Source organism: Sceloporus undulatus, chromosome 2, assembly GCF_019175285.1.
Source record: "Sceloporus undulatus isolate JIND9_A2432 ecotype Alabama chromosome 2, SceUnd_v1.1, whole genome shotgun sequence".
Classification (NCBI taxonomy): domain Eukaryota; kingdom Metazoa; phylum Chordata; class Lepidosauria; order Squamata; family Phrynosomatidae; genus Sceloporus; species Sceloporus undulatus.
The window spans coordinates 252,805,167-252,831,283 of NC_056523.1; the positions used below are offsets into that span (position 1 = coordinate 252,805,167).

Sequence of the window (26,117 nt, forward strand, 5' to 3'; positions counted from 1 at the left end):
GAGAGAGAGAGAGAGCAATTGGAGGCTCCGATTTCCGAAGCTGGCTCTCCACCTCCTCCTGCCCCCCCGCCCTGTGCCCCCTCCCTCTCCCTCTCTCCCTGTGGTCTGGTTCATTTCATCCACAAGCGATGAATTACGGGGGGGGGTCTAATTGGCCTTGTTTCTGGGCCTCGCATTTGTTTCTTCTTCTCCTCCTTCTCCTTTTTTTTTTTTTTTTTTTTTTGGAAATCATAAAAAAGAAAGAGAGAGGGGGAGAGAGAGAGAGAGAGGAAGAAATGTCAGTGTAAAAGTCTCCTCTCGACGTGGGTGGCCGGAGAGGGGCGATGCCCCCAATTTGCCTCTTCTTGGCGGAGGGAGGCCCTGGCTGGCGGCCCTCTGGGGCTCCTGAGCCATCTGCTCCCCCTCCTGGCTTCAGTCCCCCTTCAGAGCATCCTTCCCCTCAGTTGGAGTTGCCCCCGGGCAGGACCCATCTAAGACCCTATATTTTAGCTCCTTATAAAGGAGACAACATGGCCTAGTGGTTGGAGGGTTGAGCTGCCAGCACAAAAAAACCACTTTGGGCAAGTCACACTCTCTCAGCCTCAGGGGAGGACCAGGGCAAACCTCCTCTGAACAAATCTGGCCAAGAAAAAACCAGGATAGGTTTGCTTTAGGGTTGGCGTAAGTCAGAATCGACTTGGAAGGCGCACAACACAACACACACATGTTGCCTCTGCGGATCACGCCTGGTGTTCTTGCGCTTCCTGGGGCTGCATCCACACTGCACAAATGATCCAGTTTGGCACCACTTTAACTGCCATGGCTCAATGTTATGGGATTCTGGGAATTGTAGTTTGTCGCTACAATCAGCTACCAATCCCAGGAAACCATAGCCTTGAGCCATGGCAGTTAAAGTGGGTTCAAACTGCTCTGGTGCCACAAGCAACTACAAATCCCAGCACCCTATAGCCTTGAGCCATGGCAGTTACAGTGGGGTCAAACTGCTCTGGTGCCACAACCAACTACATATCCCAGCATCCCATAGCCTTGAGCCACAGCAGTTACAGTGGGGTCAAACCAGCTCACTTCTGCAGTTCAGATGCAGCTTGGGTGGCCTGAGAGAGTAAAGGGACAAGAGACCCAAGTCCACATGCCTGTATGATTATTTTTTGTGGCTATGTTGGCAGAAGGCATCATGGGCCTTCAAGTCATCCAAATTCAAATTCAAGGCAACCCCATGAATTTCACAGGGTTTTCTTAGGCAAGGAATCCTCAGAGGTGGTTTTGCCAGGTCCCTCCTCTGAAATATAGCCCACAGCACCTAGAATTCATTGGTATCCATCCAAGTATACACTAGGGCTGACCTTCCCTAACTTCCAAGATAAGACAGGATTTGGTGCCTAAATACAAATACCCTGTTTGGGAATTAGAGTCTCCTCCACCAACAGTAACATTCCCAAAGCACCAGAGTCATATTCTTCTCCCATGCTTGGGGCTCATGTTCCTAAAGAGCCCCAAAAGCTCCTCAAGATGACTGCAACACTCATGTGCCTGTCAGGAGGCACCATGCTGAGGATTGCTAATCTCCCCTCCGGCAGCACCCAAACACACTGGGAATCATGCTTGCCCAAGTAGAGAGACGCCTTCCAAGACGACAAGAACTTTCTAGCTTCTCCACCAATTGTTCACATTGCCACTGCCACTGCCATAGAATACACCATGATCAATGTTACATCAGGGCCTTCCAGCATTCGGTTTCATTCATAATGGAGCCAAACTTGAAATCAACCACCTGTGGGGTTGGCAAGGGAGGGAGCAGGAAGCCACACTTAACAATCTTACTGGGAGAACTCAAAGATATAGCCGTAGAGATCTTAAAGCACCTTTGAGACTAACTGAAAGAAATTGGCAGCATGAGCTTTTGTAGACTTCAGTCTACCTCCTCAGATGCATTTGGTGGAGTGGAAAACAGGAAGACACACACACACACATACATGCCACTGGTATGTGAGAATGTCAATTCAAACTCAAAATCCTTTGTGTATGGAGATGAAGTTGGGTGTACAGTGTAGTAATCCTACTGGGAGTAATTGCCTGGATTGCCTTTACACCCTATTTGGTAGTTCTCACCATCTTCATTTATGCCCCCCACCTTCCTCCTAGATTGGGATTCAAGGCGGTTGACACATTCAAATGATTACAGCCCCCAAACCCAGCATTACAATAGAATTAATTGATCAAACATAATAAAACATACACATAAAATGATTTTTAAAAAATAGTATGGTTTAAAACAGTTCTGAACCTGCTCAAAAACCTTTGATTGGACTTCCATATGCTGTGTTCCTGGTGGGTGTGCAACCCCATCCCAGTAATTTCAAGTCTCTGTGTTGTGTGCATTCAAGTGTGTGCGTGCATGTTGTGTGCCTTCATGGTGACCCTAAAATGAACCTCTCATGGGGCTATGCTCATCTATGACCATAATAAAAAATTTCTTGGGGTTTTCTTGGCAAGATTTGTTCAAAGAAGATTTGCCATTGCCATTGATTTTCCCTGAGCCTGAGAGCATGTGAATTGCCCAAGGACACCAAGTGGGTTTCATGGGTGAGCTGGGAAATGAACTCTGGTTTCCAGAGTCATAGTCCAATTCTCAAACCACTATGCCATGCTGGCCCTACTGGGAGTTAATTCCACTTCATTCAGTGGTCCTAATGTTTAAGTGTACATGAGACTGTTTAGACCTAAATCTAAGTGTTGGGGTGTGGCTATAGAAGGGTCTTTGAGTTTATCAGACAAGGGAAATTGGAAGTATAATCCAATGGCAATCTGAACGCAATCATGGGCTTTAATGTTATTGCATGATAACCCACTACACGCAAATTCAGGCAATATAAAGTCAGTCCGAAAGCAATCATGTGGTTTCACGCTATTGCGTAATAGACTGCCACACGCAAATTCTGGCAATGGCTTGCTATTTTCGGGTAATGGGGAGCCAGTTCAAACGCAATGCACATTCATGTAATTGCACTAAACTAGCGACTTTAAGTGAATGCCTTCTGGTCCCACTTTCTTTTCATTCGAATTTAAGAGAAATTCCTCACGTTTGATAAACTCCATTGCTTTGGCCAATAAAATTCGGTCCCTCTCCATTACATTTCCCTTCAGTCCCCAATTTTCCTGCATTGCAGTAATTCAGTTAGCATTTAGAAACACAGTTTATATATCCATCAAAAAGTATCAGACAATGTTACCAAGGGAATGTGGACACAAAAATTACAAGAGTTCTAGGTATGAATGATTTTCAGTGTCTCACTCTCTGCAATGCTAGACATTTGGAGACTGAAAGAAAACTTCAGTGGAGGGCAGATTTCTTATTCGAAAGGGAAATGCGTTCATTTTGCACTTCCCCTGTAGCTACACCACTAGTGTTAATCCTAGCTAGAGTAGATTCACTGAATCAATGGAACATATTTAAGTGTTGACTGATTACATTTATATTAATTCAATGGTTATACTTTAGTTCGGTCCTAATTAAAGTACAACCCTGGAATCAACTGTTAGGACTAGAATTTAGGCCTTACTACTACTACAGTAGTGTCATTTGCAAGATGTTCTCTCTTTGTGGTTGTGTGCCTTCAAGTCTATTCCAACATGGGGTTTCCTTGGCAAAATTTGTTCAGAGGAGGTTTGCCATTGCGTTCTTCTGAGGCTGAGAGCATGTGACTTGCCCAAGGTCACCCAGTTTGATGGCTGAGCTGGGAATCAAACCCTGGTCTCCAGAGGTGTAGTACAACACTCAGTGTTCTGTCTAGAGAAAACTTTTTTAAAATGTCCCTCTGAACACATGCATTGCATTTCTCTTTATTACATCTATTAGATCCTGTCTTTTAACTTAAGACTCCAAGGTAAAGTACATAAGAGTGGACTTCCCAAGTGGTCTCTTGGTGCTTTCACCTGCCAGACCTGTCTTGGTTAAATTGTTCATCTTATACCTTCAGACCCTAACCTTGGACTTCAAAGATGAGCAGGCAGGTAATGGGTGAGTTCCCCTCTAGTCATGTTTGAACCTGACCCTAATGGTGGCCAGTCCTAACTACTCTTTCATTTGGCTACTGGAATAGGTCAAAATGGGGTCCATTGTCCACGCCTGAAACCTCTTGCTTCAATATACCTTATGGCTCACAAAGCAGCACAGTACTCCTTCCAATAGAGTAACATAGGCACGGTACACACCACCAATAATAAGTACCAGCACCGATACTAGGGTTAGGGACCACGCAGCAATCGCACGGTCCCTAACCCTAGTATGTAGTGGCGGCGCTACAATGGTGGCGCCCTGTGTACATGGGCATCACCATTGTGACGTAAATGCCGTGCAATGTCCGCATGGTGCTGCACATTGCTTATGTCACGATTGCACCAATGGCGCACTTGCAACATCACTGCGGCACCGCAGAAAGAACCCAGAAATACCGTGCCATCCCTGCGGAGAAAAAATGGGTGCTGGTAGGCTGCTGTTTCTCAGTGATCTGTCCTGGGTCATAGTTCATTTTTAAATGTCAGTGCCAAATGGGTACAATATGCAAACATTCCAGTTACATGTAACTCTTTATTGAAGATCATATATAAAAGTGTAACAGTTGAAATTGCAATTCAGTTTCATGCATGTTAACTGCCAAAATTGACAAAGCATAGCTCTCCAGATGTTCTTGGACTGCAACTACCATGAGCACTAGCCAGCATAGACAATGGTGAGGAATACTTAGAGTTGTAATCCAGCATTTGCACTTTGCCCATCTCTGGTTTATTGAGAAGTTCCACTTTGCCCAATGGAGCAAAGTGTACATAAGCCTAAAATTTTGATCCTATGAGACCTAGTGGGGGAAAGTTAAATCAACTCTATAGGGCTTGCTCCCAGGTAGATATATTTTATAGCTCAGGAATAAGTCCAGTATTGGTTTGAATGTGAAGCTTTATTTTAATCTATAGAGTTTACCTCTAAGGAAATTTCAGTACACCTCTCTGAAAGCTCATGAGCTATTGGTGTGGATTAAATTCACTTTCTAGTGTGAGACTCAAGATAACATCTAGAGATAGCAGTTTCTGTACAACTGGCAACCCCATTCAAATAATGTGTTGTTATTGTTGTTTTTGTTATATTCCCCCCCTCTCTCTCCCTGCCTTTGTCTGACTGGGTTCCACTTCAGCATCCTTAGTGATAGAAGCAGCAGATGCAGTTTCAAGAGCAGCATTTTGCAAAGTGCAAGCCAGGGCTTGGGAAAGGCCCCTGAACTGCATGAATCAAGCCACACTCAGCTCAGGCCCCCCTCCTGCCTTCCTTCTCTGTCCCCTCCTTGAGAGCATAAGAAAGGGAACTGCTCGAGCCAACTTGTCAAAATAATGCGGCTAATTACCCCTGATCTCCTTTAATGGAAAGCTGCTTCGCACGCCACAAAGGAGCAAATGAGAGATCTACAGCACATAGCATGTAGGAGAGCAGGCATGTCGCCCTGCAGAGATCTGTGGGCAAATGTGCCACCAAAGTCTCAGAGAGCCCCAAGTTCACCAAAAGGTAGGCGGCAGTTCATAAGGATGGGAGGCCTCTACGCTAAGGAGCATGGGAACAGCATCAAAAGAAGAAAGTGGGGATGTTCTCCTTTCCAAAAAATCCTGGTGAATCAGGATCCATAAGATGGGCATAGATGCATCTGAGGTAGATTTCCAGGAAAATTTGACGCTGGTTCTTCTCAATTAACTCCCCTCCCCCTCAAACAGAAAACAACGCAATATTTTAATATAATCAAGAAAGTGCCTTTTTAGAAAGCTGAACTTCTCTAGTTCTCAAGATGTTTAGCAGTTGAAGGAGAGAGATAAGAGGATAAGCAGAGTGTAAGGACAGCAGGGCTTCTCTGAATTAAATTACATGGAAGTTGGACTTTTTGCCTTCTATTAAGCGTTCTGCCACATGCAATAATACACTGTATCAGATTAAATGAACACCAGTGTGTAGCGATTAATGCAGAGGGATGCTGTTTCTCTTTGAATGTGGTTACAAAGGAAAGGTCCAGAACAGCAGGTACCCTCTTGTTGGTTGAGATTAATGGCAGGTGGGATGTGGAAAGTTGGGAGACCACTGCAGTGTCAGCAGCCATAAATGCAGTAACCAGCCTTACCATTTTACCATGCTGCAAAGGCCCCCACAAAATAGTTTTGCCATTAAGATGTGTAAGTGCTTGTTCTTTTCTTTTCATTTTAAAATCTCAGCACTTTAAAAAAAACCACACTTGGCTATCTTTGCGTAGTATCAAGAAGGGGTATTTGTTTGTGTCCCAACCCTTCATGAAAGTTAACTTTCTGGTTGGGGAACTAGATTCTCTAGTTCGCATGACGGGCTGGTAATTGTGGTTCTTGTTGTTATTACTCACTAGCTCATTTTTTAAAAAATGACATCAAATCACTGTGTGTCCCACATAATTGCTGAGACAAAAAGATGCGTCTTTGTAAGATGTGTGAACTTTTGACTAACCCAAGTCCAATGCCACTATTTCTAACTATCCCTGCATGCTTCGAGTGCTACAAGTCTTTGCTCATTCTCTTTCACACACCCTGCACTGTCTCAAATTGTATGTTTTAAGAGGAGATGGAGAACCACTCTTCTGTTTAGTCTAAACTTTATAACCATGGATCTCTATAAATGAATAGAGAGAAAATGCTTGAACTTGTAAATCTAAGTTAAACAATGAAGGCTTAGCTGGTGTCAGGCAGTCACTTATCTCTTGGTACTGCGAGGATGAAAGCAGAAGGGAAGAAAGGAAAGCCCACCATAAAGGGACAGAAAATATAATGCAAATTACACACCATTGTGTGTTTCCACCAGGGCCATTAGAATTTAGTAGCAATGTTTTTTTTTTCCTGAACTCTGTCACTTGGTGTTAGAAGCAGAAACAACACATTTTGGCGCTTGCCCACAGGAAAATCTCACTGCATGTGGAAAATTAAGACATCAGGGTGACAGTATCAGCCCCTCTCTCCCACCCAACATCCAATTTTTCTGTCTGTAGAGAAAGTTGGAGGATTTTTTCCCCTCTGTATTGATTTCTTTTGGGGTGGGAAAGCATTCACACACTGAATACGTCCCATTTACCCAGGAAAAGATTTACTGTTAGAACATGCTGATCATATAAATTAAACTGGCTCTCATCAGCTGACATGGTTAAGGGTTAACACTATATTATCAGGACTAATCAACACAGATCTGATCCAGGCATTACACAGAATGAGGTGGTAGACGACACCTGTAGCCGTTTCACATGACAAGTGAAGCAAATCATTTTTGCAATGCTTCCACAAGCTGGTCTTTTTTTCTTTTTCCCCATTGAAGGAATTGCAAAGCCTGGAAACATTATTTTTTGGACTAAACTCTCAGAACTGTCCAACTAGCATGATCAACTGGTTGGGGGATTCACAGTCTAAAAATGATGTTTCTAAGCTTTGCAATTAAGAAAGAAGCGGGAAGAAATCCTTCTTTCTCCAAGACCTGTATAAAGTAAAGAAGTACATCACATAGAACAAAAGAAAGAAGTTGGCAGCATGAGCTTTTTGTAGACTAAAGTCTACTTCCTTAGCTGCATTTGGAGGATCTGAGCAATGCATCTGAGGAAGCAGACTTTAGGACTTTAGGACCATCTTCTTTCTTTCAGTTGGTCTCAAAGATCCCACAAGATCTGATTCCACAGACTAGCATGCCTACATCTTTGAATTCTATCACATAGAAATATTTAGTGCAATCCTTTTAATATTATGACCCACACACCCACCATTGCATCCTGAAAGAGTCCAGTCCAGATTTTTAGCATTATGTTTGGACTATCATATAGAATGGCTTTCATGTACAAAAAGTGTGAGAGGTTAGTTTGTAGTTCTCCTTCTAGTCGTGGTTAAGTACCCTACAACAGATGGATCCTGTACTTAGCTGAAAGGTTAGGTGGCAGTTACCCCAACCAATGAGCAAAAGCTAGATTATTAATATTCATGGCGTGTGGTTGTGTGCGTGTGGGGTGGGGTGGGATGGTGGATCAGGAAGAAGCCTGGCAGCACAATCCCTCTGACCCACTGCTGAATCCAGAAATCCATGCGAGATACTGACATGAGAAACGAAAAGCAAATTAAACAATTTTGACTCAGTGTCTCCCTCTCCTTCATACTGCTGTTAATCCAGTTTACACATCACACCTCCATCTTTCAATAGGGCTTTGTACACTGTGGTACAACCAGAGGGAATGAAAAGTAGGTGTATGTGTTTGTGCCTGTATGCACACATTCATGTACTGTATAAGGATCACGACTGAAAAGGCGGAGGTAGCTAATTTCATGGGGATCTCCCTTGTCACTTTTCTGCTTGTTACATCTGAAAGTGATTAGGAAAGAAAGAAAAATGAGGGTTATCTCCTTCCCTCTCTCTCTCTCTCTCTGACCCTTGTAGAATGAACCTTGTAAGATTATTATAATTCCATGGAAGAATTCATCAATAAATGAATCCAGAAATTAAATGAGTCAATTAGAAACTTTTTTTTAGAAACGAAATAGCCCTTTCCTATGGAATGTGTATGCTGTTCATGGAGCCAAAGCTATGGGGATGCTCTGCTGACCTGGTTTTATTTTTAACTATTTTGAATATGTAATGTCAGATTTATTATTATTTTTTTTTTATAAAATCCATTTTCCAGGAAGAAAGCCCAGACTGTCCTATGGAAGCTTCCGCAGACAAAACCTCCATTGATTTCAGGAGGATTTGGAACACAGGTACACACGCCGAACACGCCGAGCTCTGTAAACTCTGGACACACCGTTTGCTTGAGGAAAACAGAAATAAAAATGGGAATACAAGTCAATGTTCAAAAGTTCCCTGTTCTAACAGTGGTGCCAGCAGCCAAGAAGGAAGACAGGTTGCAATGAAGCCAAGCCTGGGCTGCAAGACTCCAGTATTCCCAAAGCAATATCACTGGCAGTGTGGTCCAGAGTGCTGGAGGAGGACCCAGGAGATGACATTGGCGTTCCAAGCCCTAAGGGCACCCACAACACTCATTGGGTGGCCCAGAAGAAGCCACTGTCCATAACTCTCCACCCTAAACTTATTTACTTAGAAGCAAGCAAGTACAACCCAGTTAAACAGAATGGAGTATCTACCAAGTGTGCTTAGCGAAGTGGCTCACTCCTCAGCAGTCCTATCTGTAAAATGGGAGCAAGAGACCTGCTACTTGGGACAATGGTCAGAATCTAGTGATTTGTTTATAAAACATTTTGTTCACAATCAAAGGGATTAAAAACCAGGTTCCATGCGCCTTTACCTGAGGGATAGATCCCTTTCTATTTCCAATGAGAAAATGCAAAGGATCAGGTTGCACAAAAACCAAGGGATGTCCAGTACTGAATTTTTTTTTAACCTCAAAGGCAAAATTGACAGTGTTACAGGTATCTTTTTGACAGATAGCATCTTTGTAGTGGTTTGAAACTTGGAGTAGGACTCCAGGAGACCAAAATCTGAATCCTGATAGGCCCTGGAAACCCACTGGGTGACTGGAAAGTCACACGCTCTCACCCTTTGAAGAAGACTATGGCAAACCTCCTTTGAATAAGTCTTGCCAAGAATACCCTGTGTATGATGGGGTCTCCATAAATCAGAGTCACCTTGAAGGCATATATCAACACAAAGCTACTTAACCTAAAGATGTATTGATTACTAGTATTATTGCTACGATTTCTGCTGCTACCATCATTGGAAGAGGTCCCAGTTTTCACTCACGCCTGTGTCTCTCTCCACAATACATAGAGGGATCTTCATATGTTACCATGACCAAGGCACAGAAGATCTTAATCTAACGTATGCAATAAGATAGTTGAAGGCTTGAGAGGAAGAAGGCCAGTCAATTATTGAAGGAGAGGAATGGAGGATTTCCTTTTAATAGCTGGTTTTCTATTACCTCACAAATTTGGGCTTCACATTTCATGGCCCATTTTGTGGAGGAGGCCGCAAAGCCCAAAAGCTGTAAAACTCTGGAGGCGCCTAGGTGACGTTCAAAAGGTCACTGCCTCTGAGGAGAAGTCTCTCACCTCAGCCCTCTCCAGAGGACCCCCCCCCCAATCACACAGTGTCTGGAAAGAGACTACACCCAGCATCCACATTGCATAAATAATCCATTTTGGCACCACTTTAACTGCCATGGCTCAATGGTATGGAATTCCTCCACTCTGGGGCCATAACAAACTACCATTCCCAGAATTCCATGCCATTGAGCCATGGCAGTTAAAGTGGTGCCAAAATGGATTATTTCACCAGTGCAGATGCAATTTACAGTCCCTGTAAGGTGAAGCATAAACTTTTGTAGGCTTGGTCTACTGCCTCAGAGGTAGGTATATAGCTACCAAAGCTTATGCTCCACCATCTGTCACCCAGTTAGTCTTAAAGGTGCCACAAGCTCCCTTTGCAAAGTGAAGAGATGCTGTTTGGTAACAGGCAAGGTTTCCAAAGGTTGGGCCACACACCTTGGCTGGCATCCTTTTGCCCAGCCAGAGGCACTCATTCAACCAACTGTTGAAGGCTGAAGGCCCCCCCCCCCCCCCCCCGGTTGATTCCATGCCCCTTCTAGCCAGGGACTGAGGGCCCTCTTTGGCAGAGGCAGCGAGGGCTGTTCAACAGTGGAACACTCTCCCTTGGAAAGTAGTGGAGTCTCCTTCCTTGGAGGTCTTTAAACAGAGGCTGGATGGCCATCTGTCACAGGGGGTGCTTTGATTGAGAGTCCCTGCATGGCAGAAGGGGGTTGGACTGGATGCCCTTTGGGGTCTCTTCCAACACTATGCGTCAATGACCTTGGGCTAGCCACACTCTCTCAGCCTCAGAGGGCAATCCGCTAAGAAGAAACTCGGCAAGCAAGCCCTAGGATAGAGTCCAACACACTCGGAGGCACAGAGCCACCACAAATAAGTGTAACACAACCACCAGAAAGGAACCAGAAAGCAATCGGGGGGGGGGGGGTGTCCCTCACTCAGATACACATCCATATTCTCGCTGGGATCAGGAGGAGGGCTAGGAAGAGGAAGGCAAGGTGGCCACTACGAGTGAAAAGGGGATCCAAGGGAGCCCTAGAGCCTTGAGTCAAGGCAGATTAAAGCGGTTTCGAACTGGATTATTCCTGCGGTGCGGATGCACCCTGTGACAGGAGAGGATTGCTCCTCTTCTTCCATCCCTTCTCTCAACACACACACACACACAACGCGGATCTCTCCCAAGGCTTTGCCCTAGCCCTTCTCCTCCCCCCCCCCGCCCCATTGGACTTACCATCTCCCCCCGGAGCCCCCTCGGTGGGGCAGGGGGAAGCGCTGGTGGGGCTGGCCGCCTTCAGTGCCCTCTGCCTTGGAGGGAGGGGAGGACATCCAATGGCCTTTCCTGGCCCCCCGGGACAGAGGTCCTTCCCGGATCGCCCCCTGGACAGCCCTCCGGACCCTCTCCGGGGAAGGGAAGGGGAGCAAGGGCCAGGGCAGCCCGGACCCCAAGCAATCTTTGGCTCTCTCTGTGTGTCTCTCTCTCTGCTGCTGCTGCTGCTCTCTCTGGTCTCTCTCTTAATCCTCCGCGATGATGGCAGGCATTCTGCGGAGTGCTCACAATTGCGTGCCTGTTTCTATTAAGAGCTCCATCGTCCTCTCCATGTGGGTGGTCTGGCTTTCTCAATAGGCAGGACCTGTCAGGGTCACGTGATGGATCCGAAAAACTCTTCCACCCCCCTCTTCTTCTTCTTCTTCTCCTCTTCTCCCTTTCCCCCTTTTCCCTCCCCCCTTTTTCAATAAACTAAAGGAAAGGCAAAGAGCTTGCTATCAGCGCAGCCCTCCTGGGTGTAAACAGGGAAGGCAAGCCCCCCCTCTCTCTCTCTCTCCTGGAGTAGACCCCAAGCATGAATGACAAAGTGGCTACAACAGTTTTACACACACACACACTCCTCCCCCTAACTCCCTTCGCTCTTCCTCTTTGGCTTGAAATCATCCCTCATCTTCACAGAAGAGAGAATGTAAAGCCCTTCTTTCATCTGCTGGAGCATACAGCTCCCTGTCCTTCAGTTCCAGTGGGGAAGGAAAATAATGTGTGTGATTGTGGTGTGTGTGGTGATTGTATGATTGTGTGTGTGTTTGCCCTCAAGATGTGAATGAGGTTGGGGGGGGCAGGTGCTGGAATGCAGCTCCCCTTGTTAAAATAAATACTGATGCAGAAAGGGGGGAGAGTTTTCCCTCCTGGTGAAATGTTTACTCATTCCACCCTGCAGCTTGGTTTCCCCAATGTTTGCCCTTGCAGGATGGATGGTAGTTCTGTGGACACTTCTTTTTTTGCTTTACATTCCTGGCAAAGGTTCACTAGAAAGGTGTTTTAGGCTCAAAGGGGGGAAACAGACAAGACAAAAAAGTAGGGGAAAAAACAACAACCCAACTAGCTAGGTAATAGAAAATATCCAGGCATTTCTTTGGTCTGTTCTGTTTTGTCACAGTACGTTTTGATTTTTGAGAAGGGAAGAAAGAATGTGTGTGTGTGTGTATCCCATGGTTAAAAGTGACTTGGAGGCACACAACAACAACAACAACAACAACAACAACAACAACAACACAGTGGCCAATAACCTCTTGCCAGCATATGAAAGGCCAGTCCTTCTACAAAAGACTTTCTTTTTCTCTGCATTTCATTCCATCACAGGCTTGGGAATCAAAACTGCTAGTGGCTACTAGTAACAGCGAGTCTTTCTGAAATTGGGAAAGAATGATTCAGAGGTCCCATTTCTCCCTCTCCTCCTCCATCCCTTTCTCCTTTATGTGATTTATGTCCTGCTCTTCCCCATAAGAGCTCAGGGGGCAGGGTCAGCGCAGCTCTGTATCAACAGTACGTTTTCCATTAGTCTGATCACAGCCACCAAAGTAACATGATTTCTTCAGAGGAACAACATCCTTGTTATAAAAAGCACGTTGTGGTGGCTCTGTGTGTGCTGCTCCTGTTGCAGAAACCTAAAAAGAATCATAGAATCGTAGAGTTGGAAGAGACCACAAGGGCCACCCAGTTCAATGCCCTTCCGCCATGCAGGAATACACAATCAAAGAATCCCTGACAGATGGCCATCCAGCCTCTGTTTAAAACACTCCAAGGGAGAGTGTTCCATGGTCGAACAGCTCTTACCATCAGGAAGTTCTTCCTAATGTTTAGATGGAATCTCTTTTCCTCTGTGTCCTAGTCTCTGGAGAAGCAGAGGGCAAGTTTGATCCATCCTCAGTATGACATCCCTTCAAATATTTAAACAGGGCTATCTTCCCCTGGTTAAACATGCCCAGCTCCTCATAGGGCATGGTTTCCAGGCCTTTCACCATTTTAGTCACCCTCCTCTGAACACACTTCAGCCTGTCAACATCCATCTTGAATTGTGGTGCCCAGAACTGAACACAGTATTCCAGGTTAGGTCTCACCAAAACAGAACAGAGTGGTAATATCACTTCTCTTGATCTAGACACTATTCTCCTATTGATGCAGCCTAGAATCATGTTGACTTTTTAAAGCTGCCACATCACACTGCTGACTCATATTCAACTTATGGTCTCCCAAGACTCCAAGACCTCTTTCACATATATTGCTGTCAAGCCAGGTATCACCCACCCCTATATCTGTGCATTTCCCCCTCCCCTGTCTGAATGTGATACCTTACATTTCTCCTTCTTTGAAATTAATTGTGTTAGTTTTAGCCCAGCTCTCTAATCTGTTAAAGTCATTTTGAATTCTGTTCCTGTTTTCTAGGATATTAGTTACCCCTCCTAGTTTGGTGTCATCTGAAAATTTGATAAGCATGCCCTCCCTTCCACCATCCAAGTCACTGATAAAGATGTTGAATAGCACTCGGCCCAGGACAGAACCCTGTGGGACTCCACTAGTCACTTCTCTCCAGGATGAAGAGGAGCCATTGGTGAGCACCCTTTGGGTTTGGCCAGTCAACCAAATCCACCTAACAGTAGCCTTGTCTAACCCACATTTTACTAGCTTGTTTGTAAGAACATCATGGGGACTTTGTGAGAGGCCTTATTGGAATCAAGATACTGTATGCTTCATCCACAGCATACCCTTCATCTACCCAACGTGTGACACTGTCAAGAAAGGAAGAAAGAATATTAGTCTGACCTGACTGGTTTTTGAGAAACCCATGCTAGCTTTTAGTGATCACACCATTCCTTTTTAATTGCTTACAGACTAATGATCTGTTTCTTGGTATTGGATGGTAATACCTTTCGATGAAGTTCATCTGGCACTGGAGACATTAATTCATTAAGAGTAGCCAGGTGTTCCTGTACTACCTCTTTACCTAAATCGATAAAGATCTATTTAGAAAAAATATTTCTGAAGCCACCACATTGCATCATCATCATCATCATCATCATCATCATCATCATCATCATCATCATCATCATAGTCATAAACACCAATAAACTGGTTGAGTCTAGAAAGATTTACACAGGGATATCCTGCAGCACAGTTGGCACTGAAAGTAGGTATGGCTGGATACCTAGAAAGGGACCCATCACTCAGCAATGGTCCACTGATAAGAGCTCCCTGGACTTGCCCCTCCTCTTTCATCTTTGAAATGTCTTATGCATTCCCCTCTCACTCTAGATCCAACCATAGCTGGTGCCAGTAGTGTCACCAGGGTGGTGCAGTGGTGCAGACCACACCAGGTGATGCCACAGAGGGTGGTGTCACCCAGTGGAGTAGTATGCCCTGGAGGTGGGACAGCAGCTGCCTTCCAGGTCCTGAATGACCATGGCCATGTGGGACTCAGAAGACTGGGGGGGGGGGGGCTGAGCATGACCTCCACCTTGCTGCCATGTCACCATTCTAGGCACCATGCCAGCAAGGTGGGGCAGAATGCCCTTTTGGTCCCACTCCTAGAAGCCCCACTCCCAGAAGTCCCACCTCTCACACCTCTGCTGGGGGTGCTGCTGGCTGGTGCCAAGAAGAAGAAGCAGTAGATACCACTATCTAGGAAGCAAATGGTAATTAGGAGGAGGAAAGGCGACAGCGGCAGCTGGTGACAGTAGCAGTGAGTAGGAGCCCACTGAGACCATCTTGTTCAAAGACCTGTGAAAACATGGAGATCCTTTCCTCCAGGTGGAAGTCTTTTCATTGGACAGCCTTTATGAAATCACTTTATTTAAAGTCTCTCTGTCCCAGGTCCTTGTGCATTGTCACTGTCAACATTAAAGTGTACTTTCCTTTCTCATGGGCATGGGGGGAGGTCTGTCATGCTCAGAGCAACACGAGAGCCCAGGCTAATGGAATAATTCTGGTATAGTTCTGGTATTTCCAGCCTGAGAAATGTTGTTGCCTGATGCAAATAACATGATGTTTAGTCTTCATAGTCCATGTGCAAAAGTTGACTGAAGTTGCAGATGTACCTATCATGTCTTGGAAGTTAAAAAACAACAGCTGTTTAACCAAGTTTGCACAAGTGACAACATGCCACTAGGGGGCAATAAAGGCAGAGGCAGGTAGTTAGTATGTTCTCCTCCCAAGGTCTGCTCTGCTGATCCCTCACCTCTGGATAATACACTCAGGCTTCTTCCCTCCAAACCAATCCCTCTCTCAGTCAAGCATGGAGTAGTAGTGGACTCCATCTTTCTCTCTGCTCCAAACATATAGTTCACTGCAGTAAAAACTTTCTCTTCACTGAAGACAGCCTTTTGCTTGTGACTCCAAACACTGGCTCCCATATGGTTAAGAACCTCCATCAGTGATGATGGGACAGCAACCTCAATGACACTGAAGGCAGCAAGCTTGCCTTATGATAGCTTAGAGGAGGCCTCATACCACACCACTGTTTTGCCTGACAGCCTGCTGCTGCCCACTAGTAGTTGTGTCCTGAGGCAGCCACTTCATGCTGCCCAACCACAGATCTAGTGTGGTATCTCTGATGGCTCCCTACTGTGCAGGTGTGGCAGGCTTGTCTTATTCCCTAAAACTGTGCAAACAGATGCAAAGATATAGCTGTGTTAGTCTGTAGAATCAGTACATAGATCTTGTAGCACCTTTGAGACTAACTGAAAGAAAGAAATTGGAAGCATGAGCTTTCGTAGACTTCAGTCTACTTCCACAGATGCATACTGAGGAAGTAGACTGAAGTCTATGAAAGCTCATGCTGCCAATTTCTTTCTTTCAGTTAGTCTCAAAGGTGCTACAAGATCTCTCTATGTGCAAACAAATATATATCTGCAGTCCAAAGACACAGTACATATACCCAGAACCTAAAAAATTTAAGATAGAGGCAAGTACCAAAAGATATACTTGTCATAGACGTTTTATTGGGATATCTGTACACTGGACTGGAGTCTTTTAAGCCAAGTCCAAATGGATCTCATGGCTATGGAATTATGTGGTTTTAGGACAAGATGTATAGTACGCCCCATTGTATGAATGCTTTAGCAAATGAAACATAATCCAGAAGCCATTCCATTAGGCTGGTTCAGGCTTACTATATGACTTTCTGAGAAAGTAGCTCCAATAGCTTTGTTTCAAGATGAACACCACATAATTATGGTCTGGCCCTACATTTTACCATTTTATGGTTTTTTGTAAGAGCCCCCTCGCTTTTTGAGGGCTTCTGGGAGACATCAGATGAGATATACACATTCTAAATATTATGGTTTATCCACACTACACAATTATATCATTTTCATACCACTTCAATTGTCCTGGCTCCATCCTATGGAATCCTGGGATTTGTAGTTTTGTGAGATACTTAGAATTCTTTAAAAGAGTGCTCTAACACTGTGGCTGAAGGGATTGTGCTAGAAAGTTAACTGCCTAAATACAACTTTGTTTTCACATATATGGTTAGGTTGAGCAGCAGAGTAGTCAAATACAGCAGCCAGATATGAATCAATGACCTAGAGTCACACTGATGGCATCTTGAGAGAGACTCCTTTATCACATATGCAGAGGAGGAAGAAGTCAAACTCAAATCCCTCCCCCAGATTACCACTTCAACTGTTTGGTCTTCAGAAAATATTATGGAAATTTACAAAGTGCCATCTAAATAATAACTTACTTTTATTCAATTGTAACAGGAGTGTCACTCTTTAGCCTTCCTACACCTTGGATTGGATTCTATTGTTAGTCCCAGCAAAAGTAGATTTACTAATCAATTGCTTAAATGTTGTACTACTTAGGTGTGTGTGTAAAATGTCTTTTAATATGATGCCTTGATGGACTAGAGACTGCAAATAAAGTTGATGGTGCTTGCATGTTGACTTAGCATGCAACAATGGAGTCAATAGATGGGACAAACCAAGATTATTCCAGCCAACATGACACTGCATGTGTGTAGCAGCTGTTGTTGTGCTGTTGTTGTTGATGTGTGCCTTCAAGTTCTTTCCAACTTATAATGAGCCTAGGGTGAAGCTATCATTGGGTTTTCTTGCCAAGATTTGTTCAGAAGGGGTTTGCCTTTGCCTTCCTCTGAAATTGAGAGAATGTGATTCACCCAAAGTCACCCAGATGCTGGGCAGGGATTCAGTACATGGTCCAATGCCCAAATCACTATCTCATGCTGGATCTCAGCAGTTGGTGTGCTTTTCTTTATTTCATTTATTTACCAGGGCAGCTGATCTGGATTGGACCTAAAGGGGATTTTTCTTCCGCAGTAATTTTAGGAGAATTTAAAAGACCAGGCCTGATGAATCAAGCCATCAGCGTTTTATCTTGTAAACCACCTTGGATCCTTTTCTGGGAGAAAGGCAGCATAAAAATGAAATAAATAAATAAACAAAATTTATTGAAAGAAACAGATTTCTGTCCCACATCCTAACAGACCAGAATCTGAACAGAGCAAGGCCCCAGGCTTACACTGTAATATAGTTTGCTAAGGTTGCCAAGTCAATACTGCAAAGTGTGTGTGCTGAGAAAATTCCATCAAGCTAACAAATTTGATAGAAATTTTGACTATAGGCTAGGCATCAGCTGGTCATGCACAGCTTCTTTTAAGGTAAACAGACATTTGCCAGTCCTTTGGTGTCATAGCAAACCAGACATACCATTCAGCCTTCACAGTTTTTCAGAAGAAAATTTCCTAAGACCAAGATACACCATTAAGAAAAGATGCAAACGTTTTTCTGGGTTAGCCCATGCACAGCCATATTAAGTTTCCCTTTCAGACCAATAAAGATATCATCTTCAAATAAAATATTCTTCTTGGATGCTCATGATCTAAGCAGGGAGCCACCTTACTCTCTAACCCAGTTTGGACTATGAGCAAACAAGCAGTTAGAAATAATCACGACTAAGTAGAGTTGGTTCTACTGTTAGGCAGAGTGAAGCAGCTAGCAGCAATTCTGGACATTATGGAAGAGTAAATTGTTTGATTTAATTTGTTTCCCATAACAAACTTTTTCATATTTAAAGATAGTTTCGTATCATTTTTCAGTCTTTTCAAATCCAGGTAAAACACAGCCTGCTTCTTCAACAGTTCCTCATGTAGCTTGGTTTCTAGACACTTTACCATCTTGGTTGCTTTCCTCTGGACAGATTACAGTTTGGTTATATCCTTCTTAAACTAGGATGTCCAAGAACTGTACATAGTACTCCAGATGAGGCCTGACTAAAACAAAAAAGAATGGTACTATTGCTTCCTTTGATATAAAATCAGGGACAATTTTTCATTAAAATGTGGAACTTGACATTTAATGTTTAATTATTGTTGAAACATACAGTCCAGACTCATATTAGTAGTTTCAGCTAGAGCAGAAACATTAAACTGAATGTTGATTGGTGAGTCACTACTTACACATATCCCATAGATTCAGTGAATCTAGTTTAGTTAGGACCATCAATAGGATTTATACGCCATATTTTAACTGCAAGGCTGTCAAGGGAGAACACAAAATAGTATACAAAAGTAAATTCAAGCTTCAGTCAACAATACAGAGGAGTAAAAACATGTGAGCAGAAACCAAACCAAATATATAACTTACTACTGGAACAAAAAGCCATGTTTATTTATTTATTTATTTATTTATTTTTCTTTATCTGATTTTGGAATGCATATTTTCCAATGATATAAAGCAAAATGATTTCTCACCCCCATTAAACAAGTTCGGAATCAATTAGTAATGTATACCTCCTGCTTAGTAGGTGGCGATTAGGAAACAAACACTCACACATACACACAAAAGTAAATATAGTCTTCTCCTAGCTCATTGTGAAGGCCCCGTTTTAGGGGCTTTCAGCATGATAGTTATGGTATAGAAAAGGGCCTTTGTGCTGGTGGCTCTACACTTAATGGTCTGGGATCTCCGCAGGGAGACTTTCATCTAATGGTTCTCCTGATTCTAATTATGTTTAGACAATATTGTAAATATTGCCTCTTAAAACAGAGGTTGTTTTGAGATCTAATTTAATGATACATTTTCTTCTGTATCCCATTGTTGATTTTGGTGGTAATAGTTTGCTTCATGAAGTAGAAAAGCAAGTTACTTGATTGAATATACCCATTTTCCTGATGGATAGCTATATGTTAATCTGATAAAGAAAACAACAACAGATGATCCTTAAATAATTGTGGACTATAATCCATGTCATTAGATGCCAAGTACTAATGGATGCCTCTGTTTTCTCCCATCAACTGTTTTGTGAATAGCACTGTTTCTAAGATGATTTTCACCCATGGTAGCTGGTGGCTCCCATGTCAGTTTAGATGATGGTAATGAATACTTTGGAAAGCTGCTTTAAAATTTGGACTATAAAATGAACAGAGGGCCTGAACAGACAGGCCAAAATAAAGCTGCTTCAGGTCACTTTGGATGTATGCTGTTTAAATGATGCATGTGTCTTAAGATGCTGGAAGCCATGCCAAAGCCATGCTCCAGTCCTAAGGACTGGAACAGAGTTTTGGCACAGCTTTTGGCCTCTTAAGATGCGTGTGTCATTTAAACAGCATACCTCCAAAGTGACCCGAAGCAGCTTTATTTTGGCTGTCTGTTCAGGCCCAGAATTTTTTGTCTCCTTGACATGGAAAGTACTACCACCACTCTTTCTATACTTGGAACATTTCATTTCCTTTTGACCTCAGTGTTTGCCTAGTCTGGTGTATGTGCATGGGTGTACATGCACATGTAGCTCAGAAAACACTACATGCATTGAATGAACTGTACTTAGTCCAAAAAAATCATATGCCATAATGCATTTATTAGGGTTAGCTGTAGTAGTATTATTGCATGGATGGAACTGCCCTAAAGATCTGTTCCAAAGTGGTGAAAACCCCTCCAAAGCACATATTTGGATGACTTAGAATGCTGTGAGAAGAACAGATAGAGGGGCAAAGTCTTTTCACATTATTATTATTCCTTCTCTTGTTGTTGTTGTTGTTGTTGTTGCTATATTTATTTATATCCTTCCTTCCTTCTGATATAAGGACTCAAGAGGGCAAACAAAAAATTTAAAACAGTACAAGTTAAAAACAAACCAAAAGCATTAAAATGTAGATACAAAGTTTAAAAACAAACACTTTTAAAAATTAAAAACATTATACATTCAGATTTAAAATGTATTAAAAACTCTATACAAACCTTAAAATCTGACTCACACAGCATTTAAAGTCCAACCCATGTCAGTTTGAGAAAGCCTAATGGCACAAGAATGATTTTATCTGCCCCCAAAAGGAGAGCAAGGATGGGGCCATCCTGGCCTCTCTAGGGAGGGAGTTCTAGAGCCCACAGCTACAGTTGTAAAGATGATATATAGGAGAAATTACTAGATAACCAGTTTGTTTTGTCTGCTTGGATGTAATCCTGCTTCCAATAATTTGAATTCATAAGAATCAGAGAATCTTGTGCCTGCCAGATGTTTTGGACTATAACCCCTGTAAAAATGAGTTTTGGTCATGCTAGCTGGAGCTAATGGGAGCTGTAGTCTAAAATGTCTGGGGGGGAACTATATTACTTAGCTCTGGGACCAGAAGCAGATTTCTATGGATGGAACCTGTATGTTTAGTTCAATAACATTTTATCAAGCTACTTCACTCTCTCAGCAGAAACCTGGATGTTGAGAACTACCAGTAATCTGCAATTGAAACATAAAGGCATCAGGCCAGGTAAAATGTTCCACGTATGTTGGGCTTGATCTAAGTTCCTGTAATGCTTTACCAGTTGTTCTGTCTGGACTGATAACAATATTTTTGAGTGTGATCTAACTAAACAAGATAGTTTTCTCCAGTGAAAAAGCAGAGGACACCAAGGGTTTAATAATACTGGTAGGGAAAAACAAAACTTAAAAGGAAAAAAAATACATCAAGATCTTCTTAGGACATCTAGTTCCTAATTTTGAGAGGCAAATAGCTCTGACTAATAGGTATATTTGGCTAGCACTGTTTCAATGTTTTTAATACTTGCTGCAGCTTAGATGCTTCATGAAAAATAAACTGCAGCTTTGCAATGTAAAGACAGCTTTTTAATAGTTGGTAGACATAAAGCACCACTGAAAGGAGGGGTGCTGGAATAAATGTGGGGTTAATAGAATGTTATTGGAATTGTTTTAAATTATTGTTTTAATTGGAATTGTTTTAAATTATGTGTGTGTATAATTTTACGAGAAAGAAAGAATTTAATTGTTCTGCTTTCCACAAGGTCACAGTGGAAAATTTGGCTTTTCCATAAGCAGCTCATGGAGGAAAGATTCTGAAGTATCCCTGCACTTGGTCAAAATGAACCTCTCAAAGGGCATCCAAGTATTTCACCTAAGATGATTGTCTGCTGTTTGGTTCTTCTACTATACTATTCTGTGCATTCACCATCTCTACTGTACAGCTTGGTGTGTACTGTATTGGTGTCTGTGTCCTCATTTATTTCAGGAGAGGGAGCATACCCATCTGCCCAAAAGCATTTGTTTGAGAATCCAGTTCCTCTGCTGTAATGAGTATGGATGTCCTTGCAGGCCTGTAAATGCAGTGTATGTACTGGAGTGTAATTCTTCACTAATTCAGTTCTGGAAGGAAGCAATGAATAACTTTAGTGATGTTCCTCAGGCTTAAAATAAGTGTTCAAACACTGTACAGTTTTCAAAGACTATTTACAGTACATCTGCACAAAATTTGCACATGATTTCTTCCCAGCAAGATAGACCATTTTCTGCACAGAAAACAACATTTTTGGGCAAAATTATTTATTTTCTGTGAAGAAAATACTATTTCCTGTGCAGAAAATGATATGTTGTGCTCAAAAATACCGTGTGCGAATTTTGTGCAGAATCTTCCTGGACTGTGAAGATTCTCATAAATTCAAAATTATTGTCATCTCAGTTTCCTGATCCTTCAGAAACATGCTTTTCAACCCTTTCCCAAATATCATTGAATATTCTTCCCATTCTAGTATGTATTAGAAAGATGACACACATTATTAATCAGGGTAATCAGAGAGTGTTCAGAGGCAAGTATAAACAGGACTTGATATAAAAAGAAATTCAAAAAAATATTTTGGCTGCAGCATGGCTTTAGCTCCCTCAGCCTTGCTCCTTGAAAAGGAACAGAAAACAAATTTTAATTAAGTGAGATTTTGAAAATGTGGTCTGTGAGATTATTAACAAAAGTGCTCATGCGTCTTCGCATTAATGGGAGGAAATAGTTGTCAGCGCAACTGCTGGGGTCCAACAACCACTGTCAGCAACTCAAACGAGTCCTGGGGTTAAATCGGACCCTTGTAGCAGAGCTGGCAATTTCCAGAAGCTGAAGCATGGCTCCAAAGTCCAATTCGGATGACAGCAACTGGATGTCTTCCAGGAACTGCAGCAATGCAGGAACCTCCAGGGACACACAGCAAACCGATGCTGTAGCTTCTTCTGATAAACCACCAGAGAAACAAAGTCCCCAAAGTGCTCTTTATTAACAGTGCTATTATACAAAACCAGATCTCTAAAACTCCAAACATACCAATCCAACTCCTACTTCAAACCCACAAAACATCCCTTGCAACCCCTGGGTTTATATAGTCTCCAGACCATGTGGTCTCTCAAACCCAGTGAGTTCAGGTGTGTAACCATGTCATGTGTCTCCTGTGCAATCCAGACACATGTTTCATCATCCATGGCTACATGCACTTGGACACTGAAGTGTCCTTGAGCCAATGAGCTTCAGCTGTGCTGATCAGCTTTGCCACTCTGCTGAAGGCTCATGGCCAAACACACACACATCAAGCATTTCCCTGTGTGCTGTGGTTTAACCCTTCAGATCCCTGGCAATAGTGAGCATCAGAATGTTTGTTTTTCTTTTTTCCCCCAGAGTGTCTGTAAGTAAATGCACACAATTAACTCAGAAAATAAACACAAACTGGAGTTAATCAACAAGAAAAAGGTGCAAAAATCCACATATTAAGAAAACATCATTAATATGTACAGAGAAGTGGTTACCAAGATACCCACTTATCTGCTGCACTTTTTTGGTGAATGACGGGTGGCTGTCTATCCATATGGTCCCTGCAAGTGTCTCTTCTGAATCACTCTGTGGGCACAAGTTTCTCTGTGGTCAGAATGAGCAACTTGTGCCCTCAGCAGCAATGCTGCCTGGCTCACAAGAACCACGTGAGAAAGCAGCTGCATATCACTGAAAACTTGCAACAGGTAAGCAAGGATTTCAGGGGATTTCAGGGCCAGAATACTCCAGGGGCGGCATGGAGTGTTCTAGCAAATGGAGATGAGCCCTAATCATCTGTAGCCTATTTTATCCCAACAAATGCCATTTGTGTCATTTTGCTGAGCACAGCCCCAATCACCACTGAAACTATACATGGGTAATTATTTACTCTGTGATTGTTGCATTTTTGGTGCTTGGAATGGGAAGAATCATATATGGAGTTTTCTGCACTATACAAAACAGCATGGCTGACTGGCTACTATGGAACTTGACCAGAATGTGTGAGAGCCATAATTTACTGATCCACATCAGACATCAACATATCTTGCACCAGCCCTGGACATTTGTACATTGCTAGAGTCCATTTAGAAGACCCTCAGTAAATAACAGCTTGTTTTAAATGTTTAACAATATAGCCAAAATGCAATAATTTCCATTTTTATATGCTAAACATATTGGTTGACTTTTGTTTCAGAGACCAAACATAGTCCTTGTCAATCTCCTGATTATTTGAATAAACTCCTCAGGCCCACTCAACTGGATTGATACCTGTGCCCAATTGTCATTGTGTCTGAACTTTCAGTTTGCTACCAACTCCAAGTACATTTGTATTTGTCCAACACAGTATGCAGAAAAGTTTCAGAAGTTAACAAGTCCAGAGGAAATAGGTAGGTTCAAGGAATTCAGTGGCAAGGGTAATACTGCTTGAATCATTCCATTTCAGCACTCTTTTATAGCACTCATTTTTATGCCCAAGGGCCTGGACAAATGCAGTCAACCCATACAGCTGCTCTTATGCCAGAGAGCTGACCCCACATTCAGCAAGCAAGAAATTGTGAGCACATCTTGGAAAAATTACTTTTTTGAGCCACATGTCCCTCTGTCAACATGACTAGTGGCCGGGGGATTCTGTGAGCTGTGATCCAAATAAATATTGTTTCCAAATTCTTGCTGTGAACAGTTGCAGGGACTTTGTTTAAAAGAAGAAGAGTCGGCAAAGATACTTGTGCACAAAACAGTATTCTGAAAAATGCAAACCCTTTGGATAATTTGAAACATGTTTTTAAATAGAGATCTCTGAGTAGATTTCTGGTAGTGGGAAAATAGAATGCATAGTCTATTATCACACTAAGTGGCAGCCTATTATCAGATTGACCTACTGACCTAGAAAACGAAGACTGGTACATAAACATGTTCTAGGTTTCCTGACAGAACAATCCTATCCACATCTATTCAGAAATAAGTCTCACTGGGTGCTACCGGTCTTAATCCCAAATTGGTACAGCCACTTGGAATGCTACCCCCTTTTTTTGTGACAGAAAGACAGGATAGGAATGTAATAAATAAACAAGCCAAACAAGATGGTAGTTCTGTTAGTAGTTGATTTGCCTAACTCTTGTTTTCAATCCAGCCTAAAGTGTTTTATTCCTCACAAAGGAACAAGTTCCTCCTCCAAAGTAAGCCCTGGTGCAACAGTTCTTAAGCATGCAAAGTGCAGATCACTTTTAGAGGTTTACTCAAAAGTAAAGCTGGTGCAGCAGTTTTCAGGCGGGCAAAGCACAGCTCAAAGCATATGAAGAGCAGGGTATTTAAAATGTAAGCTCCACATTTAAAAAGCAGCATATTTAACACTTAAACGTCTTTCAGTGGCCCTGAACAGAGATAAGTATGGGCTTTGCTGCTTAGGAAGCCATCTCTTTGACCCAATATGGACCCCAAAGGTTTATTTCCTCCGTAATTCAGTGGATTAGCTGGCTGCAGGGGAAAGTGGATGAGATTTCCACAACCCACAGCCAAAGGCCATGTATGGTCCATGGGTTTTATACAAACAAGAAGAGATACTAAAATTACTCTAGTTAATTTATTTATTTTTTAAATGAAAAGCTTCAAAAGTAGTGACTGAAGGTGGTAGCATCTTTGTGTACATTTATGGGTCATGTTGTAAGCATGAATATTATTATGCTTCTTTCTGTTGGTTTAGTGTTCATTCATCAGTTATGTTATCGTTTCTGGATGTCTACAGCAAAGCATGATGCCACCCCATGCAATGATTTTCTTAGGTGATGAGCTCACTCTGTCACATGCAAAGTCATTGACAAAATGGTTGTGTTCTCCTTTAGTGCCAGTTACAGTTTTGCAAGCTTGTGTAACTTATTAATGTACTTCTTTTGTACTAGTTCTCTATAACTCCTTGTCAACTAATGAGTCTCTTTCAAACTTCATTCGTAAGTAATGTATGCAGTATTGTTTCATTAACAGTCTCCAGTTAATAAATGCTATAAAGATGCGGAATGGAAACTCATTAAGCCCATTTCTTGACTTCTTTTGTCCTAATCAAATTAATGGGTGATGTTGCTGTTGTTGAAGATAATACAAGACATACAGTGAATGAAAAACATATTTGCTCTCAAAACCAAATTCTGTGATGCATAAAGTGTACCAGTTTGTAAAATTAAA

General features: G+C 42.6%; 1 protein-coding gene across 1 annotated transcript in view; it reads right to left on the reverse strand.

The window, feature by feature from the left end:
* PTCH1 (patched 1) overlaps nt 1-11,636 on the reverse strand; it is a 130,688-nt gene extending 119,052 nt beyond the window's left edge. The window contains exon 1 of the mRNA XM_042452006.1: nt 11,315-11,636. Within this exon, the coding sequence (XP_042307940.1) occupies nt 11,315-11,317 (3 nt within the window). The 5' untranslated portion in view covers nt 11,318-11,636. The remainder of the gene's footprint in view (nt 1-11,314) is intronic.
* Between the last annotated feature and the right edge of the window lie 14,481 nt (nt 11,637-26,117).